Genomic DNA, 22,198 nt, shown 5'->3' with positions numbered 1-22,198 from the left:
AATTAATTAATTAATTAATTAAATATTCATATATATGTATACTCATATACATAATAACATTAAATGTACCATTGTAAGTATCGAATTCAGTGACATGTAGAATACTTACATTGTTGTGATGTTATGCAACCATCACTACTGTTCATCTCAGAAATTTTTGATCATTCTATGCTACAACTGTTCCCAGAAAACAATAACTTTGTTCTCCCCTTTCCCCAGAACCCTGAGGGACTATCATTCTATATTTCTATCTTTATGATTTTGACTATTTTAGGTACCTTATATAAGTGAACACATATAACAAGTGTCCTTTTATATCTGACTTATTTCACTTAGCATAATGTCTGCAAAGTTCAGCCCATTGTGTTTTGGGGGTTTGGTTTTGGGTTTTTTGGTGCACAGATTACACAAATTAGCAAAATGAATAAGATCAGGAGTAGATAGGAGGCTCAAAACTATCTTACCCATCTTATAGTTAATGGAGGAACATTTTTACCATATCCTCAAATGTTGTGAAACACATTTTAATTCAAGTTCTTCAGAGGAAGCATTGAATTGTCTTCTGTTGTTTTGCAGATGCAAGGCTATGGGAAGCTTTAACACCAGTTTTGAAGAAGGCTTTGTTTTGGTGGGCTCCTCAGATTGGCCACAACTGGAAGTTACCTTTTTTGTCTTCATTTCAATTTTCTACTCCTAACCCTCTTTGGTAACACTGCCATCACTGCTCTGTCACAATTGGACCCTCGGCTGCACACGCCCATGTACTTCTTCCTCTGCCACCTCCCCTTCCTGGACCACTGCTATACCACCAGCACTGTGCCCCAGTTGCTGATCAATTTTCTGGAATTGACAGGACCATCAGCTATAGAGGGGTGTGGCCCAGCTCCTCATCTACCTCTCCCTGGGTGGAACTGAGTGTGTGCTCCTCTTTGTGAGGGCCATTGACCACTATGCTGCTGTGTGTCATCCACTCCACTACACAACCAACATGCACCCCCTTCTCTGCCATTCCCTGGCTATTGCTGCCTGCTGGGAGGTCTCATGAACTCTCTGATTCAGACAAGCTTCATGATGGCCATGCCTCTCTGTGGCCTCCATTACCTGAACCACTTCTTCTGTGAGATGCCTTTACTCCAGAAGTTGACTTATGAAGACATTGGAGGAATAGAGGCCTATTTGTTTGTGGCTGGAGCCATAATTTTGGTCTTCACCATTTTGGGGATCACTTGAGTTGCTTTTTAGGTTAGTATTTATGATCTTTGGCCAGCAAGAAGTAATTGTTATTTGTATCACAACCTTCCAAAAGAAGAGTGGGAATGTGGGTGTGTTGTGTCCTCTTGTGGAAAATGGGGATGTGTTTTTGACAAGTCTGAGACTGAAAGAATACTTAATTCAGAATTAAAGCTCATTTCCAAAGCAATGATTGCCAATGTAGTACTCTGTGATCAAAGGCAGAGAACAACAGTTTACTTCTACTTTATAAATTGATTGTGGATTAGGGAGGGATATAGATGAAAGGTAAAGCTTGATTAGCATGTGAGAGGTCCTGGGTTCAATCTCCAGCACCAAAACAATAAATAAATAAATACCTAACCATGACCTTATTCATATCTCTTCACATCTCAGGGTCTGATTCTAAGTTGTTTTACAGGAATTACCCTCTATGAAATGTGGCACAGTTAAGAAAAACATGAACAGAGTCACTGCGGAGAGCAAGTAGAGTTTCAGCTATGATGTCATTTCACCTACTAGAACAAAAAAGCAAAATGATTAGGGTGGTACTGGGCAAAGGAAAGCATAAATATCTTACAAGATACATTAAGAGTTTCAGTCAAACTACTTGTTTTGAAACAAAAGCTATTTTCTATTTCTATTTTGTTAATTACAGAACTCTTCATAATAGCCAAGATAAGGCATTAACCAAGATGTCCATCATTGGACTAATAGATAAATAAAATGTTGTGTATATACACAATGGAAAGTTATTCAGCTATAAAAAGAATGAAATCCTGTAATTTTCAATATCTGGAAGACATAATATTAAGTGAAATAAGCCAGGCACAAAAGGAAAAACATATCAATTCCCACTCATATATGAAGCTTAAAAAGTTGGTGTCATAGAAAAAAGTGTAGATGGGTGGTCACTAGACCTAGTATGCATAAGGATGAGGGAGGATAGAGAAGTGTTGAACAATGAGTACCAAAACATAGCTAATAGGAGAAATATGTTCTCATGTTCTACAGCCCACTGGGAGAGTATGATTTATTACAATTCATTATGCTTCAAAATAATCAGAAAAGAGAAGTTTGAAGCTTCCCAACACATCAAAATGATAAACGTTTGAGGAGAGAGAAATGCAAATATTATTTATTTGATCATTACTCATTGCATACATGCATATATATATATGTGTGTGTGTGTGTTGTGTGAATAACTGTAGATCATAATATCTGTAATTATTATGTTAAATTAAAAGTAAAAGTGAAATACAGAAAGTTACATCTTAAAACAATATTTTTCCATGTAAAAGAGAAGAAATGAACATTAAAATAGTGATTCAAGGTGAAGGGATATAAGAAAGAAAAAGACTAAAAGAGTTAACACAAAGGAGAAAGAGACAGAAATATCCAGGGTAGGGAACAGTATAAAGTTAAAAAGTTCTAAGCTAAAGTATAAAGAAAATGGATATTTGAAATTTCACCACTATCATTTTATTCCATGTATTTAAATTATGGTTATAAGTAAAAAATACAAGTGTTTGTGGTAAAGCAATATAGTAGCTCAGTAAGATCCACCAGAATCATCTCCCACAAACACAAATTAAAGAGTTATTCATGCACCAAACTAATTTCACAAAAAATACAAAAGCCAGGTGAGAGACTATGGTACCTGCTTTTAATATAACAATAAAAAAAGATGGATTGAAAAAGAGTCTCCCACATCACACTCTCCTAAAACCAAACCATAAACAGAGACCCCTACTTGGGGAAAAATATGAAGTCCAGGCATTAGACTTGAGGCCCAGCCTAAGAATCACCAAGTTGAAACCTAATGCTGGCAGAGCCCCATTTGCTATATCTGTGGACCAAACCACTGGAATTTCATTAGCCAGGCCACTAAGGATGCTGCCACAAACAATCTCCCAATCTTGAACATCACAATTATCCCTAGGCCAGCACTTGAAGATGGAGTTCTAGACCTACCCTTGCACCAGACAGAAACCTGTGCCTATGTGGGACAGATTTTTGTTATGACCTCTATCACCACCAGCTGAGCCATGGGCCTGGATACATCACTGACATTGTGCATGTCACTGAGAATGAAAAATTCAAGAGTGACCCAGCTCAGCATCAGCTCCATTGGTGAAGAGACTGCCTTTACCAAAGCTAACCCAACTTTGTGCAGCATAGTATTGGGCAAGGTCCCATTTGCTCGGGATAGGTACAGTAGGCACAGGACTTTGCCTTGGGACTTGGTGCTGGGTTTGTGGAACCTAACACTGAGAATATCCTAATGGCTTCCACTCCCAGAACAGTACACGTGTCCAGAGCCTGTAAACAACCCTGATGTCAGGTGGAGACATGAGAATCAGTCAATTGGATTTCTATTCTGGCCAGCATCACCTTTGGCTGATTACAATGGTCCATCTTAGCAGTGGACAACTCAAAGGAGTGCAAGTCTTGGTTCTACCCAGAGCTGCAGTGGTTCCAGTGGGCTTTGGGCTCAGGGTATGACACTGCATTGCAGAATTTGTGGCCTCAGATATGATATAAGAGACTGAGACCAGAGCTGGGCAGAATTCTCCAATTCCTGAGTGACCCAATATGAGATTTTGGGACTACCCTCGTCTCCAGAGCTTCCCGTGACAAATCATTATTTTTAGGCACTATTCCCATTCTTACTGAATAATACCCTCTGGTTCTGAGACAGAAACAGCACACCAATGAACCTGAACTTAATACCTCTAGTGCCTTAGAGAGCAAACTTAAATTTAGGGCACCTCTGATGGAGAGAAAGAAAGAAAGAAAGAAAGAAAGAGAGAGAGAGAGAGAGAGAGAGAGAAAGTGACTGTAGCCTCCAAGAAAATAAACAGCCTGTTTGAATATCTGGAAATATGAGCATGAACAAATGAACAATGCATCTTAGGAAGATTGGAATAAATACCTACAATAAAAAATCCTACAATACACAGATGATATTCCATAAAAAGAGCATTAAGAACTTTCAGGGAAATGTGACCTCACCTAATAGTCAAAATAAGATGTCAGAAGCCAACTAGATAATAACCAGTATGGGCAAACTCTTAGATGAAGAATATGAAATAGCTGTTTTTAAAAAACTAATTGAGCTTAAAGAGAGCACAGAGAAACAACTTGATAGTTTAACAGAGAAACTTGACAGAGAAATGAGAGAAATTCAAACAAATCAAACAGAAATCTTTGAGCAAAAAAAAAAAACTAAGTGAAATTAAAATGTGCCAAACACATCAATAGGAAAGAAGATCAAACAGAAAAAATAAATAGAGAGTTCAAAAACAGGTTATTTTTCAAAAAAAGCATTAGAAAAGAAATGAAGAAAACTTACTGAACTCTGTGCCAACAAAAAAATATATTTAGGTGATTGAAGTTCAAGAGAGATCCAAGAATAACAAAGGGTTAGAAATATTATTCCAGGAGATTATAATAGGAAATTTCCAGAACATGAAGAAGGCTATAAATATCCAGATACAGAAATGTTTGAGGTCACCGGATTTTTGTTTTGTTTTGTTTTGTTTTTACTTAACCAACTCTGCCCCAAGACACATTATATGCAAGCTTTCAAAGATGAAAGATAAGGAGAAGATTCACAAAGCTACAAGAGAAAAACAAATAGCACACAAAAGTTTCCCAATTTGCCTAAAATCATACTTCAAAACAGAAATCTTACAGGCCAGGAGAGTGGCATTAGATATTAACAGTACTACAAGAAAAAAAAACTGCCAACCAATACTGTACCCACCAGTGCCCTGTATAAAGAAGAAGAGATAAAAGATATTCCTAGGCAAACAAAAGCTATTGAAATGCTAAACTTCTTCAAACTTGAAAAAAGAAACATTAATAACTAAGAAGAGCCAGATGTGATTCCACATACCTGTAATACCTGTCAAGCAGGAGGCTGAGGCAGTAGGATCACATGTTTGAAGCCAGCCTCAGCAATTTAGAAAGGCCCTAAGCAACTTAGTGAGACCCTGTGTCAAAAAAAAAAAAATGGCAGGGGTTGTAGGTTGGTGGTACAGTGCCCCTGGGTTCAATTTCTAGTACTAAGGGTATAAAAGAGAGTATGTGTACAAGAAGAAAAATTTGAAAAGTATAGGACTCACTGGCAAAATTAACTTTACAGACACATTCAGAAATAATCCAATCCCCCAAAATAAAGGCTGAATATTCTCTCTGATATATGGATGCTAACCCACATTAAGTGTGGGGCGGGGAGTGTGGGGAGCAGGGAATAGAGGTTCATTGGATTAGACAAAGGAGAATGAAGGAAAGGGATGGAAATAGGAATAGGAAAGACAGTAGAATGAATTGAACAGAACTTTCCTATATTCACATGAGAATACACAACCATTGTAGCTCTACATCATGTACACAAGAACGGGATCCTAATTATTAGAATTAAGTTATAGAATATGTCAAAATATACTCTACTGTCACATACATCTAAAAGAACAACTAAACAAAATAAGAAAGGTACCTGGGGGAGGGAAGGGGAAATGGAGAAAGAAACATTGAGGACTGATATTGCATATTGTTATATTGTATGCATATATGTAACAATGAATCTCATCATTATGTAAAACTATAATGTACTTATAAAATATGGAAAACAGTAACTGAGGTGGATAGAGCAAAGAATACTGTAAAGTTCATAATAACAATTAGCTATTTATACAAAAATGTATAATTAATAAAAATAAATTGAGATGCAATCAAAATACTGTTTTAAAAGTCAGAAAAATAGGAAAAAATGTAGTAAAAACAGACAACTATTAGCTGATTTTGAAAGACTTACTTTTAGTATAACTATATCAAGAGACTGAATATAAAAAGAAAAAATATATAGTAGACAAATGCTAAAATTAATAAACCTGGTGTGGATACACAGACATCAGGAAGAATGTGTGTGGACATTAATAATCTCATTGTGATTAAGTGGTGAAATGCATAATAGTGAAGAATACAAATCACTTAGGTCTAACATTCCAGAAAATATGTGTGCCTAATATGAGAATTTAAAAACACATAAATAAAAATGATTAAAACAAGAAAAATATTTTTAAAAGAAAAAAAAACTTGGAATGGAATCACCATTTGACTCAGTTATACCACTCCTCAATATATACCCAAAGGACAAAAACTTAACATACTGCAGTGATGCAGCCGCATCAATATTTATAGCAGTTCAATTCACAATAGCTAAGGTATTTAGAACTAAAAGATGAATGGATAAAGAAAATGTAGTATATATACAGAATACTAGTTATTCATAAAAATGAATGACTTTATGACATTTGCAGGTAAATGGATGGATCTGGAGACTATCATGTTAAGTGAAATAAGCCAATTCCCAAAAACCAAAGGCCAAATGTTCTCTTTGAAAAATGTGGATGTTAACACACAACAAGGGGGTAATGATAAGAATAAAAGTTAATTGGAATAGATAAAGGGACCAAAAGGAATGGGGGGGGTAGGAGTATGAAATAGAGTGGAATGAATCTACCATGACTTTCCTATGTTCATATATGAATACACAACCAATGAAAATACACATCATGTACAACCACAAGAATTAGAATAAGTTATACTCCATGTATATATGTCAAAATACATTCTACTGTCAGGTGTATTTAAAAAGAACATTTTTTAAATAAAAAGATTTTAAAGTATCTCATTAAAAAACAGAATAGGTGGCTTCACTGCCAAGCTCTACCAAACAATTAAAGAACTAATACCAGTTATTCTAAACTTATTCCAAAAAAATTGAAAAGGAGGGAATTCTTGTGCTCATTCTATGAGGCCAGCATTATCTTGACGACAAAACCTGACAGGGACACAACAACAAAATAAGGAAACTAATGCCAATTTCTTGATGAACACAGATGCAAAAATCCTCAACAAAATGCTAACAAACCAAATCCAACAGCACATTAAAAGATTATTCAACATGATCAAGTAGGATTCATCCCAGAGATGTAAGGATGGTTCAAACTACACAAATCAATAAACATGATACACTACTCCAAAAGAATAAAGGATAAAAACCTCTTGACAATCTCAATAAATATGGAAAAAATATTTGATAAAATTCAACATTCCTTCACAATAAAAATTCTAAAGAAATTAGGCATAGAATAAAACATACCTCAACATAATAAAGGCCACACATAGTAAGCCAACAGCTAACATAATACTTAATGGGGAAAGGCTAAATGCTTTCTTTCTAGAATCAGGAACAAGACATGAATGGCTACTTTCACTACTTTTATTCAATATAATACTAAAAGTTCTAGCCAAAGCAATAAGACACAATAAAAAGAAGGCACAGTAAGGGGGGGCCACACTAGAAAAAAGGAAGGTAAGTTTCTTATATTTGATGTAATTGCATATACAGAAGTCCTAAAGACTAATAAAAATATATACAGAAAGTCCTAATGACTACACTGAAAAACTATTAGAACTAATAAATTAATTCAACCTTGCCATCAATTATACCACACTTTAATAATTTTCCTCCTCTAGTACACCTATACCTGTCTTTTCTATAGTTCATTTCTCTTTCTCTGGCTGCCTGAAATGTTGGAGTTCCTCAAGATTCAGTACAAGCACTTTATTTCTCTTCCTGTAATCTGATTTATCTCCCTTCACTAGTTCAACTTCAACCATTGTTGAAAAAGTGAAGAAAGAGAATTATCCACAGCAAGTCCACACTTAAGAACTTGCTGATCTGTCAAATGTTTCAAGGATTCTGGTAGACCCTCTGGAAAGGTTCAATAAATGCATCATGTAGATTCCTGGGGAATTAGTGTAAAGCCACATTCACTACTACTACTGATAAATATTTTGTTTTTGAGAAACAAAACCAAGATTGCTAATGGACTCTGGAAAAGACTAGATGTATAATCAAGGGACAATGATTGTCACCTAATTGCCTGTCAGTCTATGAGATGGGTTGTTATCCAACAACCCATAAAGTTGAATGAGAGAAAAACTAATTCTTTATCAACTTGAAAAAAATAAATAAATAAATATATATATATATATATATATATATATATATATATATATATATATATGGGATTAAACTCTAGTAGATATAGAATCACAAATAATTTGTAAGTGAATGATATGATGGCTCTCACAACACCTACTCCTGCTTCATTGTTTCCTCTTCTGCAAGATATCTACCTCAAAGGCCTATAAGAATTGCCCAAGATTAGATGGTGAAGAAGAAAAAAATCTTTTCCTTGAATTATAGACGGGATTGCATGAAATGTTGGCACCAGCTAAAATGAAACTATATTAAGTCCAAGTGGACAGAACTTGGGGCAGTGTATCTGAATGTATACTTTGTGTGAAAATACCCATGTCCAGATATATGACTCTATTGTGACTCATGAGATGTGGTTGATGGTTTCTCCAGTGTTCAGAGACTTACAAAGGTCTGGGAAGTACATAGAGAGAAATCTCTCAGAATGGACACAGAAGGCCATCCATTTCAAGAAAGGTTCTCAATATTTACATACACACCAAAAAAAAATCTTATGGATGTCTGTCAACCTCTTTCCTCAGCTACCCCAGAGATTACTCAATGGGCCTGTGTATAAATTTGCAATGATGCAAGCAATGGAAGCTAAGCATAGTTTTGATGACAAGGATTTTTTTTTCATTAGGTTAATCTACCTACTTTTAGAACTAGTGTCCTGACTGGCAAAACTAAAGGCCAGTATGGAGCCCCTCCTATTCATTATTCCTTGGGGAGGCAAGCTAGCTTTTGGGGGAAGGTTTATAACATTGAGCCCTTTCTAGCTACCTTTCTATTCTGTAATAGAATTTATTCTGCATACAGATTAGCCTTCCCCTTCCACAATGCCTCAACACTATTTTCTGTGGACGTATGGGATGGTTATTGAACATCAAGACACCCCACACAGTACTCTCCCAAACAAAAGTCATCAGAGCATAAGAAAAAAATGCGACCATGAATTCCATGTTTATAAAAGGCATTATTTTTTTCCATGAATCTCAATGACTAGGAGAGCACTGCATTATAAACTATTTGGATGACCTATAGAAAAATAAAGTTTTCTTACTAGCTTGAAGACAACATTCTATTGGGTTTGAAGTATTGTATACAAGGCAACATGTGCTTTATATATCTGATGTACATTTTTCCTAAAGTCCAAACTAAGAAGTGAAAATAGTATGAATCTCTCACTATCTAATAACATGCTCAAGTTTTCCTTCTTATCTTCAAAAACTTGGGCTAAGTTTTCGGGCTGGGCTCAGTAGTACAGCACTCACCTACCGTGTATGAGACACTGGGTTCCATCATCAGCACCACATAAAAATAAAATAAAGGTGTTATGTCCATCTACAACTAAAAAATAAATATTTTTTTAATTTTTTAAACACCTTGGACTTAGCTGATTTTGTGATCTCTGCTTCCAAAAGTGCCCACCAGAGGATAAACAATGGGGCTTCACATGGTGAATTCTTGCCATGATGTTACTGAACTGACAGTTACGAGTATTAATTTCTTGTCTGAGGTGAATAACCTCAAATATCAAGGGAAATATGATTTTCCTACATCAGGGAGGCAATAAAGACATATTTGGGATTAATAGAATTCTCTGGGGTAATATATCTGATGTACATTTTTCCTAAAGTCCAAACTAAGAAGTGAAAATAGTATGAATCTCTCACTATCTAATAACATGCTCAAGTTTTCCTTCTTATCTTCAAAAACTTGGGCTAAGTTTTCGGGCTGGGCTACATTTGATAGTTATCATCTTGGAAAATTATAACCACCCAACAAAGACAGTATTACTAATTCCTAATACCCTGTAAAAACAGAAGTTTAGTTCCTCTAATCAGGTAGTGGTTGAAAGTGAAGATAATATGAACTGGGTCACAGGAGAATTGCGTGATTAAAATGAATACCCACTGTGACCTTGAAACCCATTACAGAAATGAAGACTGTGTCTGGTATGGATAATTTTATGTATATATTAACCAATTATTTTTATTTTATTTATAGGTCATAAGATTCCAAGAAGTTTCTTTTAGACCAAGTGAAAAGAACAGAACATTAGCCAGAGTTCATGGACTCAAGATAAGATAGACACCATGGCTGGAAGGACTTATGACCCCTATGGAAAGAAGTGGAGTGTGTTGCCTTCTGTAAAGTAAAAGTCTGAATTTGTATGAAATGTAAAAATTCATATAGTGTGCACACTGAGTGAGATAAGAATCATTGGTGCCAATCCTACTTAACTCTATTTGCTTCCAGATACATTTTTATCCTTGTCCTGATCTGCTCGGTTTTGCAGTGGGGTGGAATGAAGAACAAGTGTGTGAGGCTTTGAGGACCCTACAGGCTGCATTTCCTTGTCTCTAACATCCACAAAAATTAGAGGACAGAATTCAGGGTATGTCTACCTCCCAGTCTGCTTCAAGTGGTACTTTGGGCAATAGCACCCTCCTTTCTGCAGCTCCAGCTTCTCCAGGACTGGTTTACTATGCTGGCTACAGTTTCTTCCAAGTGATCCTACCATTGGGTGTCTAGTAACACCACTTCCTCTGTTAATTACTCAAACCTAGAGATATTACTGACTTCAAATATTGAGATTTATTCAACATCCCCAGTTGGGATTCTTAGCCCTTTCATTGCTTAGTTTACCAGTTTTCTGCATTAAATAATTTATGCCAAAAAATACTTAAAAGTTGTTCTGTTTTCCTAGTTAGACCCTTGCTAACACAGACTGCTCACTGTTCTCATAAAAATGCACATGTCATCAACTCATTCATGAACCGGTTGCCTTTGCAAATTTTTTCTTTGATGAAAGCATCCATAATATTTATTCCTGTAATTCAAGATTTCTCAGCCAAATAATAAATGTCTTGTTGTAGGAGATTGTCTTGCACATTGTGCTTTAGTTAGTGGAACCCCTGGCTTCCACTTAGTAGAAGGTGGTATCACCTCATTCCCAGATTGTGATAACTGAGAATGTCCCCAGAAATTGCCAAGTGCCCCCTGTGAGTAGGAATAAGGTGCAATTGCCCCTAGTTGAGAACCTCTGCTCTAATTGAAAACCTGATTTTTTAAAAAACACAATTATTTCTTTTTCTTCTTTTAAGCAAGGATTTTCATTTGAACTAATCCTTGCCTATTATACTTTGATGTGGTTATTAGAGTCTAGTTAAATACAGATGGCTGCAGACAGTCATATATATGATAATTTTATTTTTTCATTTTATACCTTCAATCACTTGTCAATACAAAAGGTCCATCCTATATGAATGAAATATTGCACACAACACCAGAAAGATGTTTCAAAAGCATTCCAACCCATATGATGCCATTGTATATGAACATCTTGCCACATCCCTTCATTAAACCCACATTTACTGTACATTTATAGAGCACTAGGCTCCTTGAGAAACACATGGACCAACTCAGAAAGGAGAAAGCCAGTAGCGGTGTTCCCATTCCATCATAACTGTGTATAAACATTAATAGCCACACAGGAAGAAGTGTGCTTCTCAGGGAATGAGAAGAGATGCTTTGCTCAGTCCTACATTAATCAGTGAAGGCTCTCCCTTAAAAGATATGTCATTATAGGCTTTGGGCCATATCTCAAGAAATTATGATGGACTTTTATCCCATTTTGAACCATAGAATGACAAGAAACCAATCAATGCCAAAGGGCATTTGCAACCATGGGATCATGTCATAAGAAAACTACCTAAATGTAGCCATAGGGGTCAAGATATCTGACTCCCTTTACTTTCATTTCCTACTCAAAAAATAGTTTTTATTTTCAATTTCTTTACTTTATGTAGTGAATGGGAAGCTCTGAATCATTGAAATCAGTTACTTTTTCTCTGTTTAACATACAGTTGTCTTTTCTTAGTTATCATTTATGTGACTTTGAAATTTATAAACTGTCTTATGTTCCAAAAAAATAAATGTTTATTCTTGTTTAAATATCTCCTCTAGATTTATGTTCTAGAAATTTGACATCTTCTCCAGCCTTGCCCTGAGTGTTCAGGGGATTCCTTTCAATTCTAAAAAGCATAAATCTTTGATATAGTGCCTAGTCTCTGTGTATTTATCCTTGTTTTTTGTTTTACATATACTTATCCAGAGTGGACAAATATTCCATAATGTGCTACTGACTAGATTATCTGCCATTCATATGCCTGCCTGAGGGTAAAGTGAAAATGATGAATGAGACAGTAAAGATGCAGCTATGGCCTTGAACCTGCTTAAAAAAAAACATAGTAAAATTTTTATCAGTTACTATAGCAAGTGACTGTGTATTTGATGGTATTTGAATAAGTAAGTAACTATTCATTGAGACTAGAAAGACGTTAACTACAGAAGACAGGTTTACTTGCCTGTGAGAAATTATTTGACTAGAGAAGTTCTTTAAGGGATGATTAATTTTCCTTCTGGCAAGTTTCAATCCTAAAAGGGTCCAGGGACAGCCACAGGGTATTACACATTAAATAATCCACTCTACCCCAAAGAAAATGAAAGAAGTTCAATTAAAGCAAGTGCATACCAAATCCTGTCTCCTGTGTTGGCTTCACCTAATTCTAGCTCTGGATCTCCCTATGCTTGCTCCTTCCCCATAATTTTCCTAACAGCTTTCTTCACATCCTTGTTCCTCAGTGTGTAGATCAGCGGGTTGAGAGTGGGAGCAAGAATCATGTAGAACACTGCAAGTGCTTTGCTCTGGTCCTGGGAGTAGTTGTCCTTTGGTTGCAGATACAAAAACATAATGGTGCCATAGAAGAGTGAGACCACCATAAGGTGGGAAGCACAAGTCCCAAAAGCCTTTTTCCTTCCCTCTGCTGAGCGCATTTTCACGACTGCCCTGGCAATACACACATAGGAGGTCAAGATGATGGAGACAGGCACAGCTAGAATGATTAGCCGGGCAATAAACATTTTGGACTCTGTTGGGCCAGTATCCACACAGGAGAGTTTAACAATGATCAGCAGCTCACAGAAGAAATGGTCCACACGCCGGTTTCCACAGCGAGGTAGCACAATGGCCATTGAGGACTGTAGAAAGGAGTTGGCAAAGCCAGAGGACCAGGAAGCTGCTGCCAGGAGGTGACACAATTTGGGGTGCATCATGGTGGTATAGCGGAGGGGCCAACAAACTGCAACATAGCGATCAACCGCCATCACGGCAAGGAGCACGCACTCAGTGGAGCCAAGTGCCAAGGCCACCCAGTACTGGACCATGCAGCCAGCATAACTGATCTTCTTGTTGCCTCCCCACATGTTCACCAGCATCTGGGGCACAATGCTAGTGGTAAAAGAGAGGTCGAGCACAGAAAGGTTTCTGAGAAAGAAGTACATGGGTGTATGGAGCCGAGCATCCAGAATCGAGAGTGAGATGATGGCCACATTACCCACAAGGGTTATGCTGTAGAGTATCAGGACAAAAATGGAGAGGATCAGCTCCAACTCAGGATGCTCAGAGAAGCCCACTAAGATGAAATCTCCACCTGAGCTGTCATTGGTTGTTTCCATCTCCTCTTCAGAGCTATCATTGAGGGAAATCTCATGTCATCTAGAGTGGGATTTAAGGGTAATAGTTGGGTAATTAATATATGTAATGGATATTGGAAAAGCAGAGCCCCTAGACAGGAACTAAATTATATTTTATTTTTATTTCTTCTTGTCTTTTCCAACTCTCTTCACACTTGCTGGTGTGAACTCCAGCAAACTCATGGCCTCCATGGTAAAAAAAAAAAAAAAAAAAAGTATAACAACCATTTTCAGTTATAGACAGAATCTAAATTCACTAATTTGAAATCCCAGTCTCATGAATACTAAAAACTCAGAATCTAATTCAACATCCAGTCTTGACCTCTTTCCAGCTACAGCCCCTTTCAAGTGAACTCTTATGTTTTGGGGAGGGGGTATAGGCAGCCCCTTTCTTTTCCTGCTCTTCTCTACCAGTGTGTCAGCAGTGCCTCTAGGTTTTCCCTGTTTGGGTTATGCAAAGAGGAAGGGAAGGGATTGCCAAAGAGTCTTACTCTCCCAAGACAATGTTATGCTCTCGGAGCCTGACAGGTGTTTAACAATTGACTCTTCTCATGGGGAATATGTGCATTCTTTAGACACTACTTTGCTAGGCCAGTAGACCTGCCTATCCCCAGAATAGGTGGAGGCATTTCTTTCTGAGGCAGTGTACACCACCTTTTGTAAACTCTGGGGCTCAGGGTCCCTTTGTTCCTGTTGTGGCCCTACAGAATAAGAGTCAGGACAACCACTCAACACAAGCTGTCCCTTCATAGTGACCCTCTTCTGCCACACAGGAAACCATTTTACATCTTTTGGTTCAAACCCATTGCAAGCAGCCTCGACTAACTTGACTCCACCATGGTAGCAGTTGTTAGCACTTTTCTCATCCCTAGACTTTCTATGTAAGAATTCAGCCTGGTTCATTCTGCCCCCTCCCAACTATTTTCTATATATATAAATTTTTTTAAGTCTCCAGCTAACTCTGTTGAAGTCCCCAACCTGGAGGCCTTTTTCCTGTTGGTGGGGATGATTTTGTACTCATATCAATACTTACTCTAAATGAATTTTTATATTTTTCTTCTCCTCTCCCTTCTCTTAATCCAGTTTAATTTTTCAAATGGGCAAAGCTCTCTGAGTTGTCTAAGAACTAATATTTATTAAAATCATTTTTGTATAAGTTCTACATATGACTGTTCTTTCACATTCTCTTACAACATAAGGTTATACAAAGCAGAAAAGGGATGCATTTTAAAATACAATTCTTATGTATCAATCACAACAGAGGAGAAGGACGCTCATTAACAACATTTTTAGGGTAGTTTCTGTGCATGCCTCTGAATAGAAATAAGTCATAGTAAGGTAGAAGATTTCAAATAAATGAGCAAAAGGTTAAAGAATTTAGATTTATTTTCAATGGGATTCGCAAATAAAGACAACAGGAAGGAAATCAAAAAGTCAGTAATAAATTCACTCTATTTAAATAGAAGTTGAATAAGAAACCAGGAAGCAAGGCAAAAGATTACTTCTGTACTTTTCACTAATATTCTCTCCTTGACTCTTTCTGTGTTTTCCCTCTGCTGATAAACAGCAATTCTCTATAGTACTGCTTTCAAGATAGTCATTGCCTTCAAGAAGCTTCAGGGTATCCAAGTTTCTCCAAATTTTATTTAATCCCCCATGAATCATATTGAGTTTAAGAAAGACTCTGTCAGACCTGCAGATGTATGATCATGGTAAAATAGTTGTCTAACTTGAATGAGGCCCTGGGTTTAACCCCCAACATGGAGCAGGGGGGAATCTCCTCATGGTACTCTAAAAACTATCCTTTAAAAAAAAAAACAGCATCTTATCTCTTCACAGTACATAGCTTATTAGATACACTTTTTCCAGGTCTTCAGACTGAGCATATTTGAGATAGTAAGAATGAGGTACTGGTATATATTCAGCCTTTCAGTATGCTCCTTTATGATTGGTCTGTTTCATTAGAATGAATGGTTAAACAAATTTGGCGTACTATATAGTTGTTTTCCATCCTATAAAATTGAATAATTTTGTATTAATCCATACCTAAATTTTAAAATCACAAATAAATTTAAAGTAAGGGGGAAAATAAATAAATGGAAGGGAAACTGATCAGGTATAGTTTGCCATTTCACATAAGCAAAAGAGGCTCATGTGATATAAAGGAAGAATCCATTTATAAGTATGAGTTTCCATGCATGCTGGGTTGGAGCTCAGAGATACAACATGGGGAAGAAGGAGGCAGAGAAACCTGAGATGGTATTTAATTTGTTCATTATTAAATATATGTTCAGCAATTTCCAAATGTGTAGCAAGTAATATGTGTGTATTCAGTTAACATCTCTCCAAAGATCCCAAGTATGTGAACTCTGAATCAAATCTGGAATCACCATCTTTGTTTTGAATCACATAAAATTTTTTAAGTTAGAAATTTTTTAAATGAAAAGCTCTAATATCTCGATTAAAAATCCAGTGTTCATCCAAGACACAAAATTCACTTCCAGTGAATTTAAAATATTTAAGGAGACAGAAATGTTAACTACCTACCTTGATTTTATCATTACATTACTATATAGATCTATCAAATTTTCACATCAAACTCCATACGTTTGTACCACTGAAATAATAATTAATTTTTAGAATAAAATAAACAGAATTCCCTATCCTCATACTACTTATCCCCTTACCCATCCACCTCACGTTTCCATAAGTCCATCTTACCTATTTTCTACCAAAAGTAGAGATTGATCCCCATCTGTCTGCTAACTGAACTGAGTGGTGTTATCATGAAATTCTGTGGCTTCATCAGTTCCAGCCAGGTCCATGAAGACTCTGCAGATCTATGCTTTCTATTTCAAGTTTTTCCTGCAAGTGTGCTTAGTATACATCTGAACAATGTGGACTGGTAAAGACAGTATGATCCCATAAATCTGTAGAAAAAGAAAATTCAGTCTTTATTTTCTTTCACAACTTATAAGTTCTTAAATATTATAAGAGTCCATTGTAATAAAATTACCTGATAGTTGCTTTTTATGTAATGATAATTGAATATGAACTTCACAATGACACTAGAAGCTAGTTAGATATTAATAGTCTCACTTTGTAACTGATTAATTAGCATTCATTAGGTCACACAGTATATAAGAAGTGGTTAAAAAAAACCCAGGGCAACTAATTATAATTCTTCTGCATTTTTCTACACTAAAGAAAAATGAAATAAAAGTGGCAATGGTGGAGAAAAAGGAATTAATTGGAATAAAAAGAGTTAATTCATCAGGGGGCTGGGGAAGTTTGCTAAAATAGGATAAAGCAAATATTCCATGATGATATTAAACTTACTATAATTGATAAATAGAAAAGTCTTTTGAATAATTCTCATTTGGATTAACTAATTTAGTAAGAGAACCTTGATAATGCCATCATAGGCAGTCCAAAGTATTAAACATGAAATCAAGAGACCTCTGTTTAAATCCTAGCTTCTGTTTAAATCACTTACTACATGTGTCAACTTAGGAAACTCTTTAACATTTCTGGGTCTTAGTTCAGTCACCTGTAATATTAGAATAACAATATCATAAAATTATTTTTATGAATTATCTTTAAATTTATACAAAAGTAAATTTAAATTGTTATTCACTAGATTAGCAGCAGTCGTAGTAGCAGTAAGAATAAGGTAACTTTTCTCAAGTACACACTACACTCTTAGCAAAGTAGAGAGTGCTTTGCCTGCATTGCTCCACTTTATATTCATCTGTAATCTGTGGGTACTTCTCTATATTGTTCCATTTTATATTCATATATAACTTTATTAACATTAAAGCCTCCCTTTATAGAGTAGAAAAATGAAGCTTATAGTGACTTAGACCTAAAGTTAATGTCACATGCCCAGGGTCTGATAGAACTAGGACTTTAAGTCAGAACTCACTGGTTCCAAAGTTTTTAATCATTACCCTGCCAAACAATACTGACTACACTATTTTAGGTGGCTATGCATATAATCCCTTTGTAGTGGATTTCTTCCACCTGGCCCATAACAGGCATTCATTAAGCTGAGTAATGGGAAGAGGTGGAACCACAAGAGTATAAAGCATTCAAAAAAAAACCTCTCAATCCCATTTGCTCAGGATTATAGAAAGAGGGGGAAAATAATCAGGTGTACCTCCCTAGAGTCATCTATATATACTGACCTGTCTTTTTAATAATTAAAAATCATCTTAAGAAAGCAATAGTGATCCAATTTTATACTGATGTAGGATCTGAGGTGGGCATCATAATGAGAAGTATATCTTGGCTTTTGAGACCTGCCCAGCTAAAATATAGCATCCAGAGAGATTGAAAACCAAGGAAAATACTTACCTTCACAACATTTGTCAGTCTAACATGATAAAAAACACTTTCTTGTCATGTCCTTTATCATCAATTTAAAGTCATAGTATAAGGTGAGAGAGATAAATTCTTGGGGAAAAGAGAGGTCATGCTAGGACTCTGCAAGATACCAGAGTTTCATTGACCTATTAGAAGTAAAATCACTGTCAAAGCAGCCAAGACACAAAGCTGTGTTTTCTCCTGGCCAACACTGTTTATGGAGCCAAAGAGTGTGTGGAACTTATTTACCAAAATACAAAGTTAGGGCCAAGAAAACAAATTGGGATTTGCAAAACTGCCAGTGTCTTCCTTTGCTTCCTCTTTATATTGCTCTTTCTTCTTCAGCCTAAAAACTATTTTCAGAAATGCTGTTGAGCACCCAAATCATACCTTTATCTGCTTCTCTCCTTTTCCCCTCAGGGGGACAAAAATGCTATCCTGAATCGGTAATGAATAACAGGATAATATATGTCTAGTGCACCAAGCATTTCTATTTCAGCTAAGTTGATTTCAGGCACCTCACAGGTAAAAGCCTGTCTACTGTACCCAAAGACCCAGGAGACATCAATCTGAGTGTCTGGGAGTTCTTTCTTCCTATCCTAAATAGTTTATCATTGCAGGTAGCTTTTATATTAAGTGCCTGGGGAATTGTAACAAATCCATAAGCAACCCTACTTATTAATCCTGAAATAACAAGTAACTTTCAGTAACTCTGAAGTGTCCCCTGAAGGATGTGCCCCAAAGTGACCAATTACTGTAGAGTAGTTGGAGACCCTTGGGAGAAGGGAAATAAAGTAGCTGAGGCATTCTTCATTCTTCTGCTTCTCCGTTCTTCCTCTTAACTTTCACAATTTCTAAGTGAATAAATGTTTTGTTAAATGCTGTAATATTTAAGTGGTCTCTAGAATTTTATTAAGTAAAATAGGGAAAGAATCATACACTGGACACTGTTGGGGAAAATAAGAAGAAAATAACCAAAGTTTTTAAAAAGTCATACTTCCTAGTTATAATATCTTGAAGGGTTGTTGGTGGAGGGTGTTTGTTCATTTGTATTTAATAAAAATCTATGTGGTATGTAATGATTCTTGACTGAATTTACACAAATTATATAATTTGGAAAAACACTAAAATAAAGGTAGGTTGCAAGAATATATATATTTTCTGGTACATTTTTTAATTTTCCCATTAAAAATTATCATATTTTTCAAAAAGGTGGGGGGGAAATCCCATAAAAGCAGAATGAAGATCAGTGGGAAGAGGAAGAGAATTAATGGGGAAAGAGCAGAGGGATGGGAAAAGAGAGAAACTGAAGAATAAAATTGACCAAATTATGCTATGTACATATGTGAACATACACAGTGAATTGCATATTTGTGTATATTTATAAAGCATCAATTTTAAAAATGATACATAAATAGAAGGAAAACAAGTAGAGGAAGAGGAATATGTGAGGGAGGATGGGAGGAAAAGAGAAAGTACAGGGGACTGAAATTATATCCCATGTACATATGATTATGTCAAAATAAACTCCACTATTATGCATAACCTAATACACTAATGAAAACATTTTTTAAAATTACCATATTTTTCATTTCCTTACAACCAGTCCCTCTGAATTAAGGCTAGGGAAATAATATTCATGAACCATGTGCATGCCTAGTTGTTTAGAAATAAATTGAATTCAGTCAAATAATATTTATCATTTTAAAATGCCAAGCTACAAAGGAGGGCAAGATAGTGGATTAGAGTGAGGCAGGATTTCTCCTAACTTGACTACCCAGAACTCAGACAGCAGGAAAACTGTTCCTCCTGAGACTTAAAGTAAAAACTCCTTAGCCAAACCAGAGACCAGCTGGTGTCGCACCCAGTGGGTCCCGGGCACCATCCCCAATCTAGCACTCACCAGGACCCTGGATCCCCATCCCCAGCTTCTGGTATGGACACCAGTCTAGCAATCAAACACTAGCCAAGAGTCCCCCAATTCCCTGACCCCCGACCTGGCCTACCACGATGCCTACTAGGCCCACAGCTCTACCACTGGCCCATATCTCAGCCTGTCCGTCCTCCACTTTGCCTCAAGGACTGCTCGGCCCAGCTTCACCACCAGGATGCAAGGCCCATCAGCCCGCCTGATCCACCTGGCCCAGGCCAGCTAGGCCCACCAGACATAACCAGTCACTTCACTACCCAGCTGTAGCCCAGCATCCTTGACCCACCACTTTGCAGCCAAGCCTGCCTGACCCAGCTGGCCTGGCCTGCTGCTTTGTCACCTGGCTGCAGCCCAGCTTGCCTTAGCCATGTCACTGCCAGGCCCACCTGCCCCAGCCAGAGGCTTCAACACCCTGCCCACAGCCCACCAGCCCACACCAATCTCTCAAGAATGTAAGTTGAGAAATCTTAAACCCCAACCTTCAACTCAGTGAAGAACACAATTTTAAAAAAACAGAACTCAACAGCCCATAGCCCATACTTCTTCATAACTCAAAAAGAAATGAAACAAAAATCAGCTGAGCACAAACAGGGAACACATATGCTTACTGACTGTTTTGTGCACCATAGTGGAAATTGTTAACATTTCAGACTCCTTTACATATGCATATTTGTTTCTCTCTCCTTATTTCTAGCCTTTGTTTTTTGTTTGTTTGTTTATTTTTTATCTTTATTTTATTTCTTTATTTTAATTGACTTTTTAAGAATAAATGACAGCAGAATACATTACAATTCTTATTACATGTATACAGCACAATTTTTCATCTCTGATTATATATAAGGTATGTTGTCACCAATTCGTGTCTTCATATATGTACTTTGGATAATGATGTTTATCACATTCCAACATCCTTGCTAATCCCCTGGCCACTCCCTTTCCCTCCCACCCCTCTGTCCTATCTAGAATTCATCAATTCCTCCCATGCTCCCCCTCCCTACCTCACTATGAGTCAGCCTCCTTATATCAGAAAAAAAAAAATGGCATTTGCTTTTTGGAGGATTAGCTAATTTCACTCAGCATTATCTTCTCCAACGCCATCCATTTACCTACAAATGTCATGATTTTGTTCTCTTTTATTGCTAAGTAAAATTCCATTGTGTATATATGGCACATTTTTTTAATCCACTCATCCACTGAAGGGCATCTAGGTTGGCTCCACAGTTTAGCTACTGTGAATTGTGCTGCTGTAAACATTGATGTGGCTGTGTCCCTGTAGTATGCTATTTTTAAGTTTTTGGTGTATAGACTGAGGAGAGGGATAGCTGGGTCAAATAATGGTTGGGATAGATATACTTAGCACTTATCAAAAACCCCACATTGGTTCCCAGATTTCCAAGGAATCGCCATACTGCTTTCCATATTGGCTGCACCAATTTGCAGTTCCACCAGCAATGTATGAGTGTGCCTTTTTCCCCACATCCTCATCAACACTTATTGTTGTTTGTCTTCATAATAGCTGCCATTCTGACTAGAATGAGATGATACCTTAGAGTAGTTTTGACTTGCATTTCTCTAATTGCTAGAGATGATGAACATTTTTTCATATATTTGTTGATCGATTGTGTATCAATCAGATATAGATTCTCAGAATAGATATCCTATTCTGAGAAGTGTCTGTTCAGATTTTTAGTTCATTTGTTGATTGGGTTATTTGGGGGGTTTTTTGGTGCTCAGCTTTTTGAGTTCTTTATATACCCTAGAGATTAGTGCTCTATCTGAGGTGTGAGGAGTAAAAACTTGCTCCCAGGATGTAGGCTATATGTTCACTTCACAGATTGTTTCTTTTGCTGAGAAGAAACTTTTTAGTTTGATTCCATCCCATTTATTGATTTTTGGTTTTAATTCTTGCGCTATAGGAGTCTTACTAAGGAAGTTGAGGCCTAATCCCACATGATGAAAATTAGGGCCTACTTTTTCTTTTATTAGATACAGAGTCTCTGGTTTAATTCCTAGGTCCTTGATCTACTTTGAGTTGTATTTTATGCATGGTGAGAGATCGGGGTTCAGGATATACA

At 36.7% G+C, this 22,198-nt stretch overlaps 1 protein-coding gene and 1 pseudogene across 1 annotated transcript; one reads left to right on the top strand and one right to left on the bottom strand.

Annotated features, from left to right (window-relative positions):
- The first annotated feature begins 586 nt into the window (after positions 1-586).
- Positions 587-1,230, top strand: LOC101960529 (olfactory receptor 2Y1B-like; annotated as a pseudogene).
- An 11,647-nt stretch (positions 1,231-12,877) lies between these two features.
- LOC101960824 (olfactory receptor 2Y1B) lies at positions 12,878-13,817 on the bottom strand. Its single transcript, XM_005339355.2, has one exon. It carries the CDS (start codon positions 13,808-13,810, stop codon positions 12,878-12,880), a length of 933 nt encoding a protein of 310 aa, XP_005339412.2. The 5' UTR covers positions 13,811-13,817.
- Positions 13,818-22,198: the final 8,381 nt, after the last annotated feature.

Source organism: Ictidomys tridecemlineatus, chromosome 1 (assembly GCF_052094955.1).
Source record: "Ictidomys tridecemlineatus isolate mIctTri1 chromosome 1, mIctTri1.hap1, whole genome shotgun sequence".
NCBI lineage: Eukaryota > Metazoa > Chordata > Mammalia > Rodentia > Sciuridae > Ictidomys > Ictidomys tridecemlineatus.
This window is presented reverse-complemented; position numbering and strand designations above follow the sequence as displayed.

Coding starts and splice junctions, on each gene's coding strand:
- LOC101960824 (XM_005339355.2), bottom strand. CDS start 13,810: ATGGAAACAACCAATGACAGCTCAGGTGGAGATTTCATCTTAGTGGGC.